Here is a 24281-nt window from a genome sequence, read left to right on the forward strand (position 1 = left end):
TCTAGCGGTGAACTTCCGACAGTGTGTCATGACATGCGATAAGAGAGCAAGGAGTGAGTTACCCAGTTACGTCTGAGGATGCGGACGAAAAACTTGTGAAATTCGTCTGCTTGTTTGAGCACATATAGTAGGCAGTAGGTTGTACAACTGGTAGTATCAAAAAAAGCTTTCCAGTACGAGCTGTATGAATGGCGGAACGGTCAGAGTACAAACGTACAACTTGGAAGCCATGCAGTTTGTCTTCACGGTCTAACCAAGAGCAAGGTAAACATTGTGGTTTCAAGGGCACCGGTACATTCATTTTGTGGGCGTCTACGTAAGATCCTGATCGTCAAAACAAGAGGTTGCGTTCTGATTGGTCCTGGGCGTCGTCCGCCAGTGTATACGGCAGCGTCTGTGTACACTGGAAGACGAAGCTCACGAACTTGCCTTCGCCCAAATGACGCGAAACCACTGCTGTGGTTGAATGGCTTGTGGATGTGACCACAGATTTAGTGATGCGTGGTTACAGAAATATAATTTTTGATAAGTATAGAATCGAGCGTAATGTTCCACATTTATTACCTGTGGAGAATCTGATGCTTTTGTGCCTTCACAATGGACACTACCAGTAAATCTGAGCAAGGGCGTTCAAAATGACATGGATGAAAGGAATGTAGAACAAAACCGTTCCCATTGCATATTCTAGTATTACCCCCGTTATTTGTACAATGCAATGGTTTTGATCATGGATCGGTTGACGGAATATTAGGCAATACACGTTTTAGATATTATCGATTGACCCCCTTATGTGTTTTAACTTTTTAGTATATTGCCCGTTGAACACTCCTGACATGATACCAGTATATAGGGACCATAATTCATTTGAAAGCTAAATATATAATGTTAAACATAGGTTTGGGTGACGCCCTAAAATTCTTTTGTTAGGTTTGACCTTTGTGGGACGCCTAAATTAGAGGGATGCCTAAATTAGAGGGATGCCTAAATTAGAGTACATACGGTAGATATATGTTTTTTGACCCACCTTAATTTGGTGTTCAGAATTTTGAACATGGGGAATAAATTATATTGCGTGATAGTGTCAATAAATGTTACATATATCACTTTTGATTGGCCAATCTAATTTTATCGTTGCCAAGGTCTTTTAGATCAAGTATGAAAAAAACATGTATCCATTCATGGCTTGCAGTCATTATCTTTATTTATACAGTCAGTCGGTTTTAAGGCCAAATTTGATAAAATTACTTTGCCATATAGGAAAAACATACTGGAATATCTATATTGTACAAGGATATTGCAAACTTATTTGGACACCAAAACAATATTCTTCAGCACATGAATGAATTTCAAAGCTTATACATAGCAGGAATTCTGTCCATAACTCATTGTCACAAACATACTAAAGTCAATGGAGAATAAAAACAGAATCAGTTGGCAATGTTTTTATTAGCTGGGTTTATTTTTGCTTATGTTTATTTCTCTGATAGCAAAATGCACAAAACTAAATCCAGTAAATATTAAAATCTATCTATTTGTATTTTTTTTTCATATTCTTCATATATGTATTGTTTTCTTCAACACTGCATGCATTGAAAAACCTAATGATCATCCCTGCAGCATCAAATCAGAAAAAATTAAACCTAGGGAATATTTCTTCATGTACAGTATGATTATGAAGGCATGTAAGAAATTGTATTGACCCACCTCAATTTATAATTTAAAACTTATAATACAGGGATTAGCTTTGAGTACAAAAGTGTAAATAATAGTTAAATATTGCTGTTAAATTTCATTGAATAAAAACACCTGTTTGTTTACCACACAAAATGTGAATGCACTGCACGGCAACTATAACACCTTAAAATGCAGGCTTGTAAATAAAATAATTACTCAAAATAATTCTGCTTGATTTGGGTCATTTATTTATTAAATTTAAATATACATGTTTCTGTGTTTTCAATTTGAATGAGATTGAACAATGGCCATAAAAATTGAAGGGATTCAGATAATATTCACCGCTTTTACAACACCGTAGATCCAGGGAAATAGACTCACTATGCATTTCTTTATTTTCTAGATGTGCGGATTGCATTACTCGTTTTAAACTACACAGATCTTGTTTGGAAGAAGCTAGAAAAATTATGGAATATGGCTGAGGTGAAAGCTTGTGTGGATGGGGGTGCCAATCAACTTTATGAGTGTGCTCAAAAAGAAGCATACAAGTGAGTATAAATATTCAGGTTATTTGATGAGTGCAGAGGCAGCGGCACAAAACTTTGCATGGGGTGGGGGCGGTGCCTGCTCACCAACCTCCCACCCAAGGCTAGGGGGTCCAGGGGCATGCTCTCCCTTAAAATTTTGAAATCTAGACCCTCTGAAAAGCTATTTTCTGTATTTTGCTGACACAAAGGGTTTCTTTTCGAGGGAGTGACCACCCCTCTGTCCCCCAGTGCCACCGCCACTGGAGTGGTTATTAGTCAGAGTTAACTTCATTCACAAAGTAATTAGTTTTGTTATACCATGTGATCCCAAATTATCACTGTGGAATAATGCATTAAAATGGGAAAAATATTGAATAATGAAATTTGGTTGTTTGTGAAAAAATATGGCAAGTAACTATTTCACTGTTTCACACATTACATCATTGGAAATGGTTGTGCCTAGCATGGTTGTATGCAATTAATAGTTTTCAGGATGATAGAAAAACACTGTATTGTGGTTGATTATTATTTTCCATAACATTTTCACAAGGTGCATTTCTTCCTCGTAGAATGTGTTGAACCAGGAACATCACTTGATTGCCGACAAATCTATTTAATTGATTTTTATTTCTGAAAATTTAACACTTTAGGAATTCTTGTGGTGTTTTATGGTCACAGTTTTTCTGGCTCATTAGAGTAGACCAAAATAATAACATAATGGTGACTAACATGCTGTGGTAAATATGACATCATAGAAAAGGTCAATAGACCATTTTCCGTACACTGCGAGAATCACGTGTTATGCGTGAAATCGAACGTAAAAACAGGACAAACAAAGGTCATAGCGTCGTAGTGGCGTCAAACATCGCGTGGGATTCGACAAACGCGAAAGTATTTCGGGGACATTTAAATGCTTAATAATGTGCTGTCCACATTTGATGATAGGCAATTTCGATTAAGTAAGGGTATTTGGAAGCAATATTCCTCTGTCGAAGATCGGCCGGTCGGTGTGAGCTACGAAATAAAGAAATTCGAGTTCAAAATCAAATCGTTCGATTTTTGCGGCAGACGTTCGACGCGCGACTTTCATGCATCTCGCGAGATCTCGCAATTGTACGGAAAATCACCTATTAGGGATTTATGCTAGCATTTTTGATAGGTACAAGTAATCTATTATATTACAGTATATTCTATTCTATTCTATATTCTATTCTATTCTATATTCTATATTCTATTCTATTCTATTCTATTCTATTCTAGTCTATTCTAGTCTAGTCTAGTCTAGTCTAGTCTAGTCTAGTCTAGTCTAGTCTAGTCTATTCTAGTCTAGTCTAGTCTAGTCTAGTCTAGTCTAGTCTAGTCTAGTCTAGTCTAGTCTATTCTTGACGTTAAATATCACTGTTTATTACTTCCATGTAGGTTCATTCCTGATATTATCGCTGGTGATATGGACTCACTGAAAGATAAAGTGAAGGACTTCTACATTGAGAGAGTGAGTTTAATTTGATTTAATAGACCTTGTAAAATCTTGAAAAGTCAGTCTTTTCACACTTATTAATGTGCTATACAATTTGATGATGATGTTATTTAAAGGGCGGCAGTCGCTGTGCCGCGTCCTGTTCGATATGGGACTCATAGCGACGTATAAAATGCGTGCAAAATACATTGTTTATTGACATGAAATTCGAACACGCGCTGCGCAACGACCACCGTGCTTTACATATGGGTAACTCATTTCTATATTCAGAAATTCAGCCATAAACAGAAATGAGCTTATGCAGTGAACAGAAAATCAAACAATGTATGATTGTATAAACATTTTAACATCTAAACACCGAAAGAAATAAGTAAATCTTCAGTGAATGTGTCTTGCGTGACATCTATTTCTGAATAAAATGATGAAATACATTTACAAAATTATCTGTATTTGTCCCTCAGCACTTATGAATCAGTAAAACCATGTATGATAAAAAGGTTATTAAATGATAATTCCTGAGAAATTGTATGATAAAATATAAATGGTCTTAATATTTTGACAGTCACAAAATTAGTAAATACATAAATTTTTCACTGCTACTGTAGAATACTTTATTTTCGCTTGGAATTTATTTTCGCTATTTTCGCTGAAAGGATGATTCTGTGAAAATAAAATCCAGCGAATATACATTTTTTCCTATATTTCTATATAAACTCATCAAAAATCAGTGAAAATGTATTCCATACAAAACATCTAAAAAGCCTTTTCAGCGAAAATTAATTCCAGCGAAAATAAAGTATTCCACTGTATTTTTACTGATAAGTAAACTCCGCTAAATTAAATCTATGTGAACGTGTAAAATAACAATAAAACTCATTGTTTCCTTGACAAATTAAATCAAAAAATCAAGAGAACATCTATTTGTAGATCTGTGCATGTTAAGTACTCAAATAAATAAAGCTAACATTTTATTTCAGGGTAGTGTTATGGTAAACACTCCGGATCAAAATGAAACTGACTTCACTAAATGTATTCGGATTATTATTGAGAATATTAAGGACCAAAATTTGAAGGTAATATCAAATGATTTTTCCCTGGAAATGTAATCTTTTAAAATTTATGGTATTGTGTCCCTTTCATCCGTCAGGACCCATTACTTGAAAATGCATTAAAAGCCATTCTAGTACTTTTTTAGGGATATAGGTCAATTATCCTGGTACTTTCTAGGGTAAAGGTCACACATTTTGGTATTTTATGGGGTATAGGTCATGCATCCTGAGACTTTCTGGGGTATAGTTCAAACATCCTGGTACTTTCTTGGGTAAAGGTCACACATTTTGGTATTTTATGGGGTACACATTCTGGGGATATTGTTCTCGTATAACTGATTACACCAATAAATTCTAATATTGTATTATATGCTTTCATATATTGTTAAATTCACTCTTTTAGCAAAATATATTACAAGAAAAAATTTTTTCACTAGATTTAATTTTTGGTGATTTCAGCAAAAATAGTGACAATAGTCTTTATGTTTCCAGTTTATTTTATTATGTAAAGTAATTTCTTTCCAAAAAAAACAAGTGATTCAGTTAACTTAGTTTAAGTTTGTATTGCTTTATAGGTTGATTGTATTGTTGTAGTGAGTGCTTTTGGTGGAAGACTAGACCACACATTTGCCAATATCAACACACTGTATCTGGCTTCAGAGCTTACTCATTTACCAGTGTATCTGATGGGAGAAGAGAATATAGCTTTTCTCTTACAATCTGTGAGTACAAACAAACAAGCAAACAAACAAATAAACAAACAAATAAATAAATAAATAAATAAATCATGTACAAATGAATAAAAAGTATGAATGAATGAATGAATAAACAAATTTTACTCTTCAGCTGGAAACCTGGAGTCAATGCAAAGTTACATGCAAGAGTGTACCTGATTGGCTACCCATCCTTAACATCTATTAGTCAGACCAATCAGATCGCAGCTTGTATATTGTTTTTTTTTCAATGAATCAAATTCTACCTTGTATATACCGATATGCTCTGACTCAACTAGAATGCTGAGCCTCACAGTTTTTTCCCACAAGTTGGCATACCATTGAAGTGTGTATTAAACTTTACAATAGAGAGATGCTGCATTGTTCGAGTTACGGACATCGAGTTACAAAAACATTGACCTCAAACTCTGACCTCAAACCCTGCATGCTTCCAAGGAGAAGTTTCTGAGCTAGAAACTAGGACAAGGAGAGCCTGATGTAACTCTCTGAACTTTGAACCTTGCTGACACTGCCCCAAATTGCTAGGCCATGACAGATGAACCCTGGATGCAAAGGGTGGGAACAGTGCTGTGCACACCATCTCTCACCTTAAATAAGCTGCTTATGCCGATCAAAACCAATTGAGAAAGATATGTTACTTTAATCCTTGAATTCAAAAGAATATATTTAATAAATGTTGAACATAGATCTTGTTGTTGAAGTATTGAATAATCTCAACATTTCATACGCTATAACTTTTCCTGTCAAAGTTTGGTTCAATATTTTGCAAATTTGTATTATTAGTATTACTTATGTTTTGACCTCAGTGTGTCCGTGCGTGCGTGCATGCGTGCGTGCATCTGTGTGTGCGTCCGGACCTGTATCTTAAAAATGCCTGGACCAATCAGAATCAAACTTCACACATACATCATACATGATATTATACATATGCACGTCAATTTGTTTCATGATCTGATTCAAGATGGCCGAATGGCGGCCATTTTTGTGCTAAAAATCCTAAAAATCAACCATTTCTCGGCTGTTTACAGATGGATTTTGTTCAAACTTGGTATATACATTAGACATTATGGGACCTTGATGCAAATAATTTTGTTTTTCAGATAAGATTCAAAATGGCCGACTGGCGGCCATTTTGTATTAATGAATTTGGTTCTCGTGCCATATCTCTGACTTGCTTTCACTGATTATGTTCAAATTTTAAATATTCATTATACATCATGTCATAGATAGACAGATATATTGGTTTGACGATCCTATTCAAAATGGCCAAATGGTGGCCTTTTTTGTGCTACAATCATCAAATATCAAGCATTTCTGGATGGATTTCGTTCAAACTTGGTATATACATTAGACATTACTGGTTCGTGATGCTCGTCATTTTATTTTTCAGATTGGATTCAAAATGGCTGACTGGCGGCCATTTTGTTTTAATGATTGGGCATCTAGAGCCATCTCTTAAATGCTTTTACTTATTATATTTAAATTTTATATATACGTTTTACATCATGTTATATATATACATGTATTCAAAATGGCTGATTTTGAATGCTGTTCCACAGCAATATCTCTCAATATGGACAAGTACTTGTTTGACGATCAGATACAAATGTCAATCATTTTAATGTTAACAAGTCATGAATGACACTGCCTTCGCTAGTTGTCATTCTAAAGTTGCATGGACATAAATTGGCAAACATGATTTCTATGGCATTTTCAAGTTTATAGCACTCTCCATCCAGGTCAGCATTATTCTCAGCAAGGAAACCAGATAGCACGAAACCAGTACAACAGGTAAAATGACAAGGAAGTATACAAATCAGATCTGCAAATATGTCAGTCAGTGTTGTGTCTGTTTGGATAAACTAGTTTGTGGCCCTGGATCAGTTTCAATATCTCTAATAAGGACAAGATTACTTCTCATACGACAATTATACAAATAAAGTGCAAAAATCCAGAAGAATATTATCAAGTTTTTATTATCATACATTAATATTAACAAATCGTGTGAAATTTTATATACAGAGAAAACACATATTTATGCTTTGGTTGACAGAACTTCTCAAAGAAAAAAAAGAGGACCTGCGAAACTATATACAATTGTCAGACACACAGTGAATAGTACTGGTATGTTTTTGTAATACATGTAGTTCCAGTGCCTTTGCTTTCTGAGAAAAAAATCTGGCTCTGCACCTGAAAAAAAAACAAAAAAACATTTAGTCCAAAGTAAGCAGAGGTTGTAGCATATGTGCTCCCATTGGCTGTTAGATTTAATTAAAAAAGATATGAGTCTTTTTAGTACGAAAAAATATTACTTAATTTATACCAGCCAGAAAGAAATTGCAGTTCACCCTGTACTATTTTAAACATGTTCTACCAAAGTCTAGGATGAACTAATTCAACAGTTTCCACTCTACAAAGTTGTCAAATTAATATTCACAGGATTCTGCAAAAATAAAATATTAAGAATGTGCAAAAAGCCAGAGTACTTGTACCGAAAATTTCACTTGAGCTGAACCAAATGGATGCCAAGCTATAAAAAGTTATAAAAAAAAACTATTGAGAAAAATATAAAAGCAGATAGAAGTGCATAAAAAACTAATCAGCAGAGGTAGTGATCATGTAACCTAAGTGTATGTCAAATTTCCTTTGAACTGGATTGCATTGTCTCAGATTGGCTGCTAATTTGCATACTAATTAACATATTGTAGTTGTATTAAAATATTATATAAAATAATATCCGGAGTTTTGAAAAAAAAAAAATTTAATATTAAGTCAACATCATTAAAATTGAGGATTACGTGAATTTGACCCCCTCCCTAATATTATTTCACATATCCCTTAAAAACATGGCCGCCGTTAAATCCATCTCAATCGAGGTCCGTAATTTATTTTCCTGCTCATAATGGAGATAAATTATGGTAGCTAAACATTGAAATTGCCACCCTGACTTCAGTACCGAAATAAATAGCTAATTGAGAAAATGTGTCTCTGTTGACAGAAGTTCGATTTACCGATAAACTTCCAACACCGCATGGAGCATGGAGGTCCCGGTCACGAGTGCAATAACGCACTCGGGTATCATATTTACTTCAAAGGTAATTTAAAAGTGATGATAGATTCATTGATATTGAATTACAGTACTTTTCAATTTCATCATTGCTTTCAAGCAGTCACGGTTGGCCGAACTTGACTTGTGTTTTCTCGATAATTCTAGTCTAATGTGTCGTCACGAAACCAAGTTTCAATCTGCTACAGTTGCCAATGAACACCGGAAATCAGGGGCGTCGATCATGGGGGGACAGGGGGGACACGTCCCCCCCACTTTCTGAAGGGTGGGAGACACAATATCAACTGTCCCCTCCACTTTCTAGACTTACCCAAATATCAATAATAGGCTTATATCAAAGCCTGCGTTTGTGTAAGGCCTTTGGTTCTGTGTAGATGTACTGTATTCTTAATGATCAAGAATGAAAATCCCCAAGTATGCACCAAATAACTTCATTTTGGTTGCATTTTTCAAAAATTTCTACCTTCTGAGGGAGGCACATCCCTTCTCGGGGTTACACACCTATATTCCGACACCCCTAAATTCCGACATTCCTATATTCCGACAACCCTAGGTTCTAACACCTATGAAATTTTAGAAACGTTTTTGACATTTCACTGCGTTTTTATCTCTTTACTATAAGAAAAAGTATCATTATTCTTCTTCAAATATTATTCTACGCCCACCTTTTGTAACACAATGTTACATTTCTTTACATTAAACAATAACTATGCCGGATTATAATACTTGCCACTCTTCTGGCCATGGGCTTTCATGGAGGTGTTTTTGTGATCATCGTCGGCAATATTCTCAGACGCGATGTATCCTATCAAGCTTCAGACGCAAAATATTTTTTTTTTAATTATTGCCAAACGTTCAGATCAACAATACACTATGTACCTGACAGTCTTCATGTGGGCCCCTGACAACTTGTACTCGGGGAGACCTAAATTACATTGTTTAGTACTTTTATGTTCGACGATCATTCAATACATTCTGAGCCGGCCAGAATGTGCCATATTTTCAATGGAAAAATGTACGCTAGTGGTCGGAAGCCAACATTGAATAAATACCCCTCCATATGGTAGAACATAGCAACATGTTTTTTCTCTGTTCAGCGCGATCAGTCTTGTTACAGAATACTGACTGTACAATTAAAATTAAGACAAGGCTGTCAAATTTACATGCCATAAAATAGACAGAAACATGGGAATTAATTTGGTCAATTTTGGCTGTAGAATCTGAGCCGTTTTGCCCCCGAAAATCAGGGTAAACATGTTAGCTTTAAAAAATTATACACAGCGTCAAATAAAAGGGGAATTTTATGGGATCAACCTTATACAAAGATATAATTACGTAATAGCCTGTCACATATTAAATAGGAATACCTCAGACAAACACCATCATGTTATATATCAAATTAAAGCTATATTGATGTAGCGTACAAGTATTACGTTGGATATTACATCGTATAATCCATTACTTATTGACATTATGAATTCATTAACTTTATTATACGTTATTCAAAATCATCAAATGGCATTTTCTGGGCAAATCCTGTCTATGATAAAATGAATTAGTCATGACATATTCATGTATTTGAAAATAAGTCTTTTTATGCTTTCTCAATATTTTATTTATTTATTAACGTAAAATACAAAATCGACGACTGCACAATGGAGCGAATAGGCAGTTTCAAATACGTCTGCAGAACACGGAGGATATTGACAAAGAAATAATGTAAAGTATAAATACGGAATATACATGTTTTGGCAGATATAAGGATAAGTATTTAAATTGTGTATTATACCAAGGCCACACCGACTTAATTTTATTGATGACATCCGCACGCATCAGTTTCCGCCTGGTCTAAAAAAAAAAAAAAAAAATCTCCGACGATGAGTCTCCACAGATCGGTTTTCTGTCCGGAAATTGCCGACTCATATTGTCGCAAAGCGCCGACTTGTCATTAAACAGGTAAAACTCATTTTGGACTACCTCTAAACTCAAAACCAAACTCCGCACAGTTAGATGCGCGTTACGTAAAGCGCAAAGACCTATGGGAAGGAAATTGTCTCAAAACATGCCAATTTTGTCATAAATGATCCAACATGGCGATCCACGCCACCAAAATTCGTGAGCATAAAAGTTCAGAGATAAAACGGAGGAATTGTTGTAGACTGGTACGCAATTGACGTTGGGCTGGGAGATGTGACGTTTACACAGCTATACGATGAGAGAAATGGGAGAGGAATGGAGGTGTATGGTGGCCTAAAAGTCGAACAGACGAAAAGTCAGTTCGGTTGCTTTGTCCGCATTGAAGTCGACAAAACTGCAACGAAAGCAGCGGAAGCTCCTCGGCCGAAGTCCCCTTATTTTGATCATATGACAAATTTTCATCAAGATACATGTACATAATTTTCTGCATCCAAATTTTTTGTTGACTCTCTGTTGGTGTTTTTTTTTTTACAATATCGAGCCTCTTATAATTTGTTACATAGTTGAAGTAGTTTGTGTCTAAACTTAGTCTATCTGAAGTGTCACTTTAAAAGCTGTAGTTTGAATGTCAAAGAAGTTAATTTCCAGGTTGATGTTGACAAACTTATTGTTCATTTTTAATATTTTTTTTTCTCAATACAACACAGTATTTTTTTCTTTATTATTGAGTTGATGTGTATGCCTTTGGCAAAGCTAACATCTGCCTTATCCTCCTGCCTTTTCAAAATCAAAGATGATGATACCTGTGACAGTAATACAGTACGAGATGTGTACATCAACATGTGCCTCCTACAAATAAAGACTTGCTTTTTTTTTGATACACTGTGGTTCAATTCGTAATAACAGTTCCGTAGTCCTGTGGTTTTAGCAACACATTTTTTTTTTTTGGCAGGATTTTTTTTTTCGCTCTCTCGCATTAGTTTTGGGGTCTTCAGAGGATGTCATCCATAAAATTAAATCAGTGTGGCCCAACTGTAATTTATGAGTGTAACATATGGGAATATTTTCAGAATAAAGAGGAATATCAGAACAATGCAATAGAACAACGAAGAATAAAATAGAATAGTGCTTTCTGACTTCCTTAAGGAAATCTGTCTAATATGGACCTTAACCCTGAACGATGAATTATGCATCAAATTTGGAGGTAGTATAAACTTGTGCAATGTCCTCGCATTAGAGGAAGCCGGCCTATTGTACATTTGAATTATTGGATAAATATCTGATAATTCTCGATGTTTTAGATTGGTATTAAACAGGGTCTACAGCTGGGTGGTGGTTTAATTTTTTTAAACATGGAATTCTCTGAGACCTATCAAAGTCTTAGATTGATAGGAAAACGTATAACGTGTGGAGGTAAACGAGGAATGTTGGCCGAAAACACACAATATAGGAATGGAAAAAGATAGTGTGAAACCTTTGTATTGTTTGGCAATCTCAAAAACTTATGCAAACACTACGGAATGCTAAATGCAGTGCCTATTCATCTATCGCATAATAAATAAATAAATGATTTTAATTAATATGTAGATAAACTTGGAAAGGTGCTACCGGATGTAAACGGCAACCTTGCAATTCCGCGACTGATGAATACCGAAGTACAACTTTCATAAAAAAGGTAAAATAATTCTCCGATAATTATCGATCTAAAACTTCGATAGTTAGGCAATCGGAGGATTTAAGGTTGGAACACCGTCCCTCGGGACGGTGGTTGGAACCACATCCAACAGACACGGATATTGTCAAATAATTGTCGAAGTATTAGAATGATACAATGGGCAACATTGTTTGATAATTCTCTGATAATTATCCGATAACATTATGCAAGATCCCGCCTTCACGGACTTTCGAGCATCATGGCCGGACTACACTACAGTTGAATTTCAAGTATTAACCCGCAGAACATCCTGGTTATATCAAGGTAGTAAAAGGTCACGCACGACTAGTCAGATTAAGTTTGACACAAGTATACTTTGTGTCGGAACATAGGGGTGTCGGAACGAAGTGGTGTCGGAACATAGATATGTCGGAACATAAAGCAGTCCCCACTTCTCAGACACCCCCCTGTTCGCGCAAGCGCGGACATTGGCCGCTTACGCGGACCCAAAAGTGTCCCCCTCACTTTGCAGAATGGATCGACGCCCCTGCCGGAAATAGCAATCGTACATAACAGAATCACGATCAGCGTGTTCTAAACTTTTACGTTTTTATTATTCCAGTATTTTATATGCCAAACGTTATTCCCAAGCCTTCTAAATGACGAGATAGACTTTCGATTTACACGTTTCATAACCAGTTCTTGAACTAATAGCAGGACTGTTTTTCTGGCAAAATGTGACACTGTGCGATCGCTAGTTTCTCACTAAAGTCAGGACACAAAAGGATAAATCAAAGTTCATAATAAATACCATAAGCACAGTTTCTTACCTTTGAGATAGAATTTAATATATTGTAAGCCTTGTGCAAAGAAAGATACAGTCCGGAATAAAATATCCTCAGCGGTTGGACTGGCGCATGCGCAATACGGTATGCCAGTTCTCTTGCGAGATGTCGTTAAAACTCGGATTTTTCCGGCAGTTTAGCAGTGCAACCTATTTCGCTGTACCAATCCTGCCTATGAATATTAATTACCCGCTGCTTGAGCTGTACCCAAAAACAGATACATCCCCCACACCCTGGGATATCCAAACCATACCAAAGCCGTACATATGAAGTATATTTTTAATTTCAGTGGCCCATGATTTTCATCTTTTTTATACATAAGTCTGTAAGCATGCTTTACAACCCTCCCTTCAGGAAGTTCTGTGACTCGTAACCAGTATTTTATACATTTTAACAAAGAGTTTTCAAAAATGGGTAACCGCCCACATTCCCCAAGTACGGCTTCAGTAGATGTTTTATCACCAACCCCAAGAAAATGTTTACACAATTTCAACTGCACTGCATATATTCAATATTGCAAATACCTACCCTAGCATTTTCTCTTTTAAGAAAAGCAATCCTTGGCCTTTTATGTGTTGACACAGCCGGATACGCTGGACTTGTATCAGTCTTGTTACTAATACTCTCCGCCAGGACGCCGGTATGAATAGTTGGCACGGCATCTTTGTGCAAAGTTTTTCTTCCCGGAACTTGTCCCATCGCACGCATAAACTTGTATTTTGACGGGTAGCACTCGTCTGTGAAATGGACTGAGCAAAGCACAGAATGCTTCGTAGGACCATGCCATTTAACTCTCTTCACCCGAACAAACTTCGTCCAAAGTTTGCTCAAAGACGGTCTGTCGAGGGGGAATGCGTGAAGCGAAACACCGTCAAGGTTCGTGTTCCAGCACCCGAAAGCAACGCAGCGTTTAATACCTCGTCTGTCACAACGACTTGACATTACTAGTTTAAATACGAAGCTCAAATGAATAAAAAAAAATCCCAAACGCAACAGTTCGCGTCTTTGGTTGCAATATCACTAAAATAAAACCATAGAACATACACGAAAATCAACAATAACACAGCTGAACACGAACGACATTTACATACGGTTTACATATCAATTTTATTAAACTTCATTGGTTACCAGTTGTACAAAGAATCAATTTCAAATTACTTTTACTAGTGTATAAATCTTTGTATGGTTTTGCCCCAAATTATCTATGTGAATTAATCGAATTTTATGTACCTAGTTGTAGTTTAAGATCTGAATCGAAGTTTCTTATTAAAACTCGTCAGGTGTGTAGTAAAAAGTCCAAGGTGTTATACAAAGACCGTGCTTTTGAAAATTTAGGTCCTAAACTTTTTAATGAATTACCTCTGTCTGTTCGTTCTAGTCCTTCAGTAGGCATTTTTAAATCCAGACTGAAAACGCACTTATTTAAATGTGCTTTTAATATTTGACTGATTGTTTATTGTATCAGCGCCTTTGATCTTCATATGTTGGAATTGTTGCGCTTAATTAAATAAAGTTATTATTATTATTATTATCAATGGCGGCAAACTGAACAGGGCGGTCACACTTATGACGTCACATCCAAGAGGTCATGTAAACGAGGTCAAACGGGGGGAGCTCAGGTGCGAATTTAACAGAATCTGCTATATTTCGTAAATGAGTCATCGGATTTTAAAACAAATTTCTGGTGTTTGATATTTAAATACAAGATAGTAGAATATGAAATAAAATCTAGCGTTCAGTGTACACTTTAAACCCCCGAATTTCTGTCCCGTACAAAAGAATTGGTAAAATTAAAGCATCGAATAGTCTGAAATAAACATCATAATTAAGTATACCAACTTTATACTCAAAACTAAATAAAGAAAACATTGTTTTGCGTGCTTGTGCAGCCAAATTTGCAACAGCTTTAGACCAGCTGTTTCTACATGACAGCAATAACCCAAGATATTTGTAGGAATTTACAGTTTCAATTGGTTCATCATTCATAAACCATCTTTCTTTAGTTGAGTTATGGCCACCTTTCCGAAACACTACAATTTTAGTTTTCTTTTTATTTACAGTTATTTTCCATTTAATACAAAAGCGTTCTAAAATATTAATCAGCCGCTGCAATCCCACAATTGAATCAGCAAATATGACTACATCATTGGCATACAATAAAGCAAAAAAATCAAACATTTCTTGCGTAGCCGCACCCTCCTGTAACCCACATTCCCAATCATATTATAGAATTCATCTATACAGGAATGAGAATGAGAATTTTCAGCTGAAAGTAAAGTAGCCGGGGTCCGAGAACCGTAGTTGATCAAATCGTTACAATACAGATACTGCGCCTTTCCCGGGACCTCACACTTTTTCAGTTACCACTTCATCTTTCATCCCGATTCGCATGGTCAAAGTCACTTCCTTGTCAAGCAATGCCCAACAAAATTTGTTCCTAATGTCTTTATCGATCTCTCGCACAGCTGACTTGTTGTCTTTTGTAACCAATTTCACCATTATCACTGCATGAAACTTGTAAACAATAATCCAACGCAACTAACAATTGAAACAATAAAATGGCACCATTGTGAAAAGAAAAATGAAAGCTCTTCACTGATCGGCAACCCAGCCAATCATGTTAATCGTTACATATTACTTCGAACACTTCGGATTTGACAATAGCACTGATGAAAAGACGCGCAAACATTCCGCATTGGTGACACCGCGAGTTGTCTCCCTTCGAACATACACTGACACAGGCCTCTTGCAGCCAGCAACAGTGACCTGACACGTGTTTACCCCCTAAAATTTTTTCTTCGGATTTAGACGTTCAGAAAATCGTTCCCTGGGACTGGGAATTCCACGGATCCACGGAAAATTCTCATCCCTGTTTATAAACAAACAAAAAAATAACAGGACTCAATACACAGCCCTGTCTCACACCAATAGTACAAGGAAAGTAATCAGAAATCCCACCATCAAGTCAGATGCACGATTTAACATCACTGTACATTGACTTGACAATGGTTAACATTTTACCTGAAATACTAATATTGTGTAATTTGATTAAAAGTCGGCTATGGTCAACAGAGTCAAAAGCTCTGGCAAAATCAACAAATATACAGTAAAATTTTCTTTTCTTTTTTTTGCTAAGATAATTTCGAACGATTTCAAACAAGACCAATATGTTGTCAACAGTACAAAAGCCTTTACGAAATCCTGCCTGCACTCCAGAGATGGCCCCAGTATCCTCTGCCCATTCATAAAGTCTATTGTTTAGTATGCTACGGAAAATTTTCCCGAAGACATAATGTGATTCCCCTGTAGTTATTGGGATCAGATTATGAACCTTTTTGTGGAATAATTAACCTACGTGACCACCCTTCAGGAAATTTCCCCGTTTCAAAAACATTGTTAAATAATTCACTCATGAGTTAGAGAAAATTTAAAAAATTTGGCAGGAATTCCGTCTGGACCAGTAGCTTTCCCATATTTCAGTGATTTCACTTTGATAATTTCATTATTAGTGATCCAATCATTCAAATCTCCAAAGTTCCCATTTTCAGCATAATTCTCCTCAAGCAATGAATCAAAAGTGACGTCCCCGTTGTTTAAAACTTGTGGCTTATTTATCTGTGCAAAATGTTCCAACCAACAATTAGACGAAATTTGTAGACTACTTGAGGTACCCCTACAATACCGTCCAATCACGGACCACATACCATCCCGACCAACCACATTATCTCAACATTTTTGTTCTTGACTTAACAGCAAGTCTGCGTGAGTTTTCTTATTAAAATTACAAATGCTTTTGATAGTATTTCGAGCAAGTTTGTTCAGTTCAGTTCGTCAGTGTGCATTTTCCTGAACAATGTAAGACATCTGAACATTTCATGTTTGGCATCTTGGCAGGATTTATTGAACCATGGTGGCTGGTTGTTCGTATTTTTAGTGGCATCGCAGCATTCTATCCCTTCCCCATCTAGTTGTAATGCACCCTTAATACAATCAATTATCCTGTCGATATTTTCACCTACATAATCGTGTGCTTTATCTAGTAGCCCCACCACTTCGTCTGAATTCAACTTAACTACAAAATTCTGCTTTATACACTCCTTCCAACGATATTTTTTAGTGTGACTTTAATAATAGAAATATAGCATTTTTCATCCCTGTATCTAACACCTTGATACCAGTGATCATATCTTTAGAAATACCAACAGTAACACCCCCACTCGGCCTGCCCCTTGACATCCGATTTTTTTCCCTGATGCATGAGATCAATTTAAAATCAGGGAAATACTCGTGAGCATCAACATTCCCATGTGTAAGCCAAGTTTCAACCAAACAAAATATATTGAATTGCATACAGTACTAGATAAAACTTGCATCATGTAAATTGCTCAATAATCCATGTAGATTCCAAGACATGCATCTAATTACTTTACCCATACCTTCATTAATTTGACTCGTGTAAGCTGGTCTAACAACAGAGTCACTGGCATTGCTATAAGTGTATACACACCTTTTCCCACCTTCATAGCTGACAAGCTTTTTGTAGTTAACAAAGGCACGTACATAATGTATATTGTTTGCAATTAGTTCTTTTCTTTTTGCAAATATATTATTTCTGATATACCTGGTTTCTTGTGAGAAATGCTCATCAATAAAAATGTTGGTACCATGCAGTTTTTTTTCGTTGATAGAATGTTCTGCTTATCTTTGAATCGAGCACACATTGCATTAAGTGGTCTCCTACCCCGAACTCCGGTTTCAACCTTGTGAACTCTTTCAAAATCAACGCCTGTGATACTCAATTTCTCGGCTAACAATTTCTTCACTTTATCCTCTGATTAATCTCACGATTTGTTTGGATCTTCATCTATGCCGCGAATTACAATGTTATTCCGTTTTTGACGGTCTTTCAGTTCTGACTTGTGTTGTTAGGACATTTATATAATTTTTCAGTCCACCGATAACGTCTTCCAAGTGTTCTAACTTATCCAAACGTTCTTTGTTTCCCTCAGCAGTTTGCCTCACCTCATCTATTGTCCCTTCTACTCTATTCAGCTTGGATTCGATCTTCTTATCTACTAGTTTCATATTCATTTTTATGTCTTTCATATTGCTTTGAATGTTCCGCAAAATTGACATTTATGGCTTCATCTTCAAGTTGTTCACTGGATGCGGTTGCCGGTTGAAGAGTCCCTGACTTGGTTAATGTTGATTGCCTGGTATCGGGTCCTGAACTCAATTCTACATCACCCGCTTGTTGGAGCAATCTGCTAACGTAGCTGGTAAAATTAATACACCATCGTTGTACACCGGAAAGATTCCACATGCATCATCACCGCCAAGGCTTTGCCGTCACCTTCATACTGGATATAGCACTGGTTGGCATGAGCAAATGACTCAATGAATTAGTTAACATACCATTTGTGTCTAACCAAGTATGCATATATTCAATCCCAGTAGTAATAGCATAGGTACTTAGTGTTACATAACCAAGAACAATAAAACAGCATAGACATCTGTATGCAAATCCATTTAGTGGTGACCACACTGAATATGGCGAATACTGAGACAAACTTACGGACTTCCAAGATCTAGGATGGATAAAAACGCCAATCTTGGCCCTCCATACATCCACATTTACACCGATTGCAGTCACCGTGTCTTTACAATTCTCTGGATTGTGGCCGCTTTCTAGCGGCCACTTATAAAATTAACGTATTTTGGCAACTTTGCGGAGCTATGGTAAAAACCGTGTTTCTGTATCAGTGCTCATGCTTTGACAAAAATTTATAAAAAAAAGTTGAAAACAATTATAATGTGAGTTTATTTTGTGAAAAGTGACAAAGCTGATTTTTATGTTCAAAGGGTCACTGGTGACACACAAAAAAAAATTTTCCCTGAGATGGGAAAAAAAACTGTTTAGACCTTAATGGTCATTTCATTGATGAACATGAATGGCATTGCATGAAATATACCATTCTCATTAAAATAAGATTGGGCTTTTTTTTCATTTTTTGTTTGTTAATATAATATTCATATTTTTAGTCACCGTTCGAACGCAGTCCGAAAACTGGGACTTATGTTTTGACCTCTGTGCGTCCGTGCGTGCATGCGTGCGTGCATGCGTCCGGACATGTATCTTAGAAATGCCTGGACCAATCACAATCAAATTTCACACATACATCATACATGACATTATACATATGCACATCAATTTGTTTTACAATTTGATTCAAGATGGCCGAATGGCAGCCATTTTTGTACTGAAAAATCATCAAAATTAAGCATTTCTCGGCTGTTTATAGATGAATTTTGTTCAAACATGGTATATACATTTGACATTTTTTTTTTCCTCAGATGAGATTCAAAATGGTAGACTGGCAGCCATTTTGTTTTAATGAATGTGGTTCTAGTGCCATATCTCTGACTTGCTTTGAGTGATTATGTTAAAATTTTGAATATTCATTATACATCATTTCATAGATATACGGATATAAGAGTTTGACGATCCTTTTCGAAGTGGCCAAATAGTGGCCATTTTTGTGCTAAAAAATCATCAAATATCAAGCATTTCTCGATGGATTTCATTCAAACTTATAACATACATTAGACATTACAAGTTCAAAATGCACATCATTTTATTTTTCAAATGGGATTCAAAATGGTTGACTGGCGACCATTTTGTTTTAATGAATGGGCTTCTAGAGCCATATCTCTGACATGTTTTGACCTTATTTTGTTCAAATTTTATATATTCATTATACATGTATTCAAAATGGCTGATTTTGTTTGTTGCTGCCGGTTTGCAACACAGTTAGATATGTGGCGCCCTCTAGTGGCCCTTTCGTTTTGTTCAAAGTTGACCTTTTACCTTTTGAAGATCACAAGTTTTCACGCTACCGCGGCATTTGATTTTGACTCGTCACTAACGCTCAATTCGTCATTCAATTCACGCTATTCCATGGTCAAGACACAAATTTGAAACCATTGTCATTGTTACTGCCAATATTATATTGTACTCAAGCTCGTATGTCTACTAGATGTGATTAAAGTGATCAATGCGTTGATAGTTGTGTTTTACCCAATCAATTGTGTCGCGTCAATACTCTCCCTCAACCGAACAGCAGGAGCTGTTACATTGTTTAATTAATGCTGTTCCAGAGCAATATCTCTCATGTGGACAACTACTTGTTTGACGATCATATTCCTGACATGGATATATTTCAGCTATATTACTATAAACAAAACTATTTATCTTAAATTTGATAACTAACAGGGACTGTGCCATGCATGGCTTGTTTACTATATTTTATTATTTTATTTCAATTTATTTGCTGCTATCTTTTTTAAGTTTTGGTAATCGCGAAAGCCCACTAAACCTTAAAAAAATACCAGCAAATAAATTGAAAAAGATAATAATAAAATATATGAAAATATATAATTAAAAAACAACAACCTAAACTAGGATTTTATTTAAATCAGTCAGTGTGCATTTAAACTGTGATAGATGATGATGTACTTCTACAGTCACTGTAGCTACCACAATTTTATACAATTGATGTAAAAATGATAATTATTCTGATTTCAGGGAGAACATGTTATAGAAGTAAACGATGTTAATCATCATTCCTGGTGTGGGTTGCTGCCTGTAGGACGTCCTTGTCGTAGTGTCACAACATGTGGTCTTAAATGGAATCTCAGTAAGTCATGTGACATTTGGTACTTCATTTTATCACTAAGGTTTATACAGATAAACTTGGAGTCAATAAAATTGAAAACTCAATATGAAAATCTTTAAAGTCTTGATTATAGTCAAACTATATAATCACGCAATTTAAAAAACAAAAAACAAAACTAGCAACATTGCTTGAAAACAGGAGAGGTTCACAGCTGATGTTAGCACAGAGCTGTATGAAAAAGATTCCCACAAAGTGCCCTCTGGTTAAATTTGTAACCCATAATCCTTTGCCAAATCCAATATGATGGAAACACATTACTGTCCTTAAATCACTAGGGAATCTATCCTATCAAACTTTCTCTTTTTCATGATACATGATAAATCGGCAAAAATTTCAGTTACAAATTTTTTAATTTCTGGTTGTATCTCAATCAATCCAATAGTATCCAATAGTTTTTCAATGTCCATCCTAGGCATAACTTAGAAGTCAGTGTTGTTGTTTTTTTGTTGGCAGATTTTCATTTTCATAATTATACAAAGATAGCGTTAAGCGATCAGACTTTGTCAAAAGCACAATGGGAAACATCTTGAAAACATCTCAAAAATATCTTGAAAGATGTAGACCTCTCTAAAACATCACAGCTATCACATCAAAATATTAAGGAAATTAGCAGCACTATTAAACAACAATACATAACATACTGGAGAGAGAATATGACAAATGAAAAAACAAAACTGAGAAAATGAATTACAATCTGGAAAATTACCTAAATGTTTTGGATAATAATCAAAGAATATCAATGGCTCGATTCAGGACAAGTAGTCATAAAGACAGACATACCAATCCAAAAACCTCATTAGAAAATAGAATTTGTAAACAATGCCCATTACAGGAAGTTGAAGACGAATTACACTTTCTTTTAGTTTGCCCACGATATCAAACAGATAGAAATGATTTTATTTCCAGTATTTTATTCCCCAAAGAAATCATTACCAACCTGCAAAAATTCACATATTTAATGAAAAGTAATGACAGAAATATAATTCAATTTTTAGGGAATTTTTTACATAAATCATTCATTTTAAGAAATGAGCTTTCTTTGGGTATAATACCTTGACTTTTTTAGCTCCGCTGTCGACTTTGTCGAGCGAAGCTTATCATATGAGTGATTGTCCGTCGTCCGTGTCAATGTTTTACTTTTTCGACTTTTTCTTGAAAACTACAAGCCTGAATGCTTTGATACTTGGTGTATATGTACCTATGATGTCTCTTAGGTTTGTTCATTTCATGTTGATATCTTCAATTCTCTAAATTTGGTGAATATTTTTGTCATTTTTGGTAAAAAGTGATATTTTCGACTTCTTGTTAAAAACCGCAAGTGCAATTGCTTTGATATTACATATATAGGTACTACATGTGGACCTCTCTCAGATTTGTTCATTTTGTGATGATGTCTTCAATTCTCTAATTTTGGTGAATATTTTTGTAATTTTTGGTAAAAAGTGATATTTTCGACTTCTTGTTAAAAACCAATAGTTCAATTGCTTTGATATTATATATTTAGATACTACATGCAGACCTTTCTCAGATTTGTTCATTTCGTGGTGATTTCTTCGATTCTTTAATTTTGGTGAATATTTTTGGTAAAAAGTGATTTTTCGACTTCTTGTAAAAAAAACAATAGTCCGATTGCTTTGATATTACATATATATATCATATAACAAGGTCTATTGCACGGGTCATTAAGATTTTGCTTATGAACGCCGACCAAATGTTGTGATTTTATCTTGCAGACAAAAGTGAGATGGAGTTTGGAGGTTTGATCAGTACATCCAACACCTTGGATCCAGCTAGTAATGGAATAGTTACCATAGAAACAGATGACTCACTTCTTTGGTGTATGATGTTTGCGTAAATAGTTTACTCAATGGCAAATAGTAGTGTCACATGTGATCATGTCGTAACTGAAATCATAAGATTAGTTGATGTGCTTCCTACCTCATATATGCTGCATACACTTTGTTTGTATAGACTTTTTTAATTATGACTTTTACAAATGTATTTATTGAAGATGTTTTCGTGTATGTCCCTCTCGTATATACATTTTGAAGTATTCTTATGTTGCAATTATGCACATTAGTCCCCGTCCGGATGCGGTGACCTCTGTGCATGTGTGCATGCCCTATATCTTAGACATGCCTGGACCAATTACATTAAAGATTCACATGTACATCGTACATGATATTATACATATGCACATCAATTTGTTTCACGATCAGTTTCAAGATGGCCGAATGGCGGCCAATTTTGTGCTGAAAAATCATTGAAATCAGGCATTCCGGAACTAGATCTCGGTCGTTTATAGATGGATTTTGTTCAAACTTGGTACATACATTAGACATTATAGGTCCCTGATGCACATCAATTTTCAATTTATGACCATTTTGTTTTTATAAATGCTGAGCAATATCTGACGTGCTTTGATTGATCACGTTCAAACTTTATATACTATACATCATACTACACATATGCACAGGTATTAGTTTGACGATCAGATTCAAGATGTCCAAATGGCGACTGTTTTAATTTTATTTGAAAATCAAACATTTCTTCCATTCCATTTTGACATGTCTCTTTGGCTGATTGCAATCACATTTTACCTCATCATTGCACTTCATGTAACACTGGTTAATTACTATGCGTTTTTTTCAAGTTCTGATTTAAAGTGGCCGCTCGGTGGCCATTTTGTTTTAATTAATGCTGTTCCTGAATAATACCTCTCAAGTACTCATTCAAAGATCAGAGATCAGATACAAGATGACTGAATGTCAATCATTTTAATGTTAAATCAAAGAAAACTTAGAAAGAACTCATGTGTGCTGAGAGTCTTGGAGACACATTAAAAATTAATTCAAAATTACTTATACTTGAGATATTGATGGAATAGCTGAAAACTAATTATGCAAATAAGGTAACTAATATGAACAGATTTAAGTGTAAAACTAATAAGGTCTGCACAATGTACCAAGTTTCATTGAAATGTGATTAGAACCAAAAAAATATTAATTATTATGCTAATTAGAGAATTAATATGAACAGATTTTAACCCAAAATTAATCAGACTGTCTATTGTCCTAGAGCATTTATGTACCAAGTTTTATTCAAATGTGATGATCAATACTTGAGATATCAGTATTAATTATGTTAATTAGATGATTAAGAAGCATAAATATTTACCAAAAACTAATATGGTGCATAGTCTTACGTTCATTGAAATGTGATGGGTACTATTTAAAAGTTTCATTGAAATCCAATGAGTGGTTTTTAGACATCATAGAACAGCAAAAAATTAACTAATTATGCAAATTAGGTAATTAATAGGCACAATTATTTATCCCAAAATTAATCAGGTCTCTGCATAGTCCTAGAATATCTATGTCACAAGTCTCATTGAAATGTGATGATTAGTACTTGAGATATCAGGTGAAAAGCTGAAAATTAACTAATTATGCTAATAAGGTGATTAATATGCACAAATATTTACCCAAAAACTAATTAGGTCTCTGCACAGTCCTCAAGTAACTATGTACCAAGTTTCATTGAAACGTGATCATTACTACTCGAAATATCAAAAGCTGAAAATTAATTATTTATGCAAATT

General features: G+C 35.3%; 1 protein-coding gene and 1 long non-coding RNA gene across 2 annotated transcripts; one reads left to right on the plus strand and one right to left on the minus strand.

The window, feature by feature from the left end:
* LOC102802711 (thiamine pyrophosphokinase 1-like) lies at window positions 1–22869 on the plus strand. Its single transcript, XM_006816648.3, has 7 exons — window positions 1–264; window positions 2078–2222; window positions 3621–3693; window positions 4656–4751; window positions 5303–5449; window positions 20530–20641; window positions 22414–22869. Exons 1-7 carry the CDS (start codon window positions 189–191, stop codon window positions 22533–22535), a joined length of 771 nt encoding a protein of 256 aa, XP_006816711.1. The 5' UTR covers window positions 1–188; the 3' UTR covers window positions 22536–22869.
* LOC146729789 (uncharacterized) lies at window positions 7412–8730 on the minus strand. Its single transcript, XR_014928073.1, has 2 exons — window positions 8473–8730; window positions 7412–7651 (listed from the first exon to the last, which is right to left on the minus strand). It is a non-coding gene; the product is annotated as an uncharacterized LOC146729789 (long non-coding RNA).
* Window positions 22870–24281: the final 1412 nt, after the last annotated feature.

Source organism: Saccoglossus kowalevskii, chromosome 21 (assembly GCF_978046115.1).
Source record: "Saccoglossus kowalevskii chromosome 21, keSacKowa6.1, whole genome shotgun sequence".
Taxonomy (NCBI): Eukaryota; Metazoa; Hemichordata; class Enteropneusta; family Harrimaniidae; genus Saccoglossus; species Saccoglossus kowalevskii.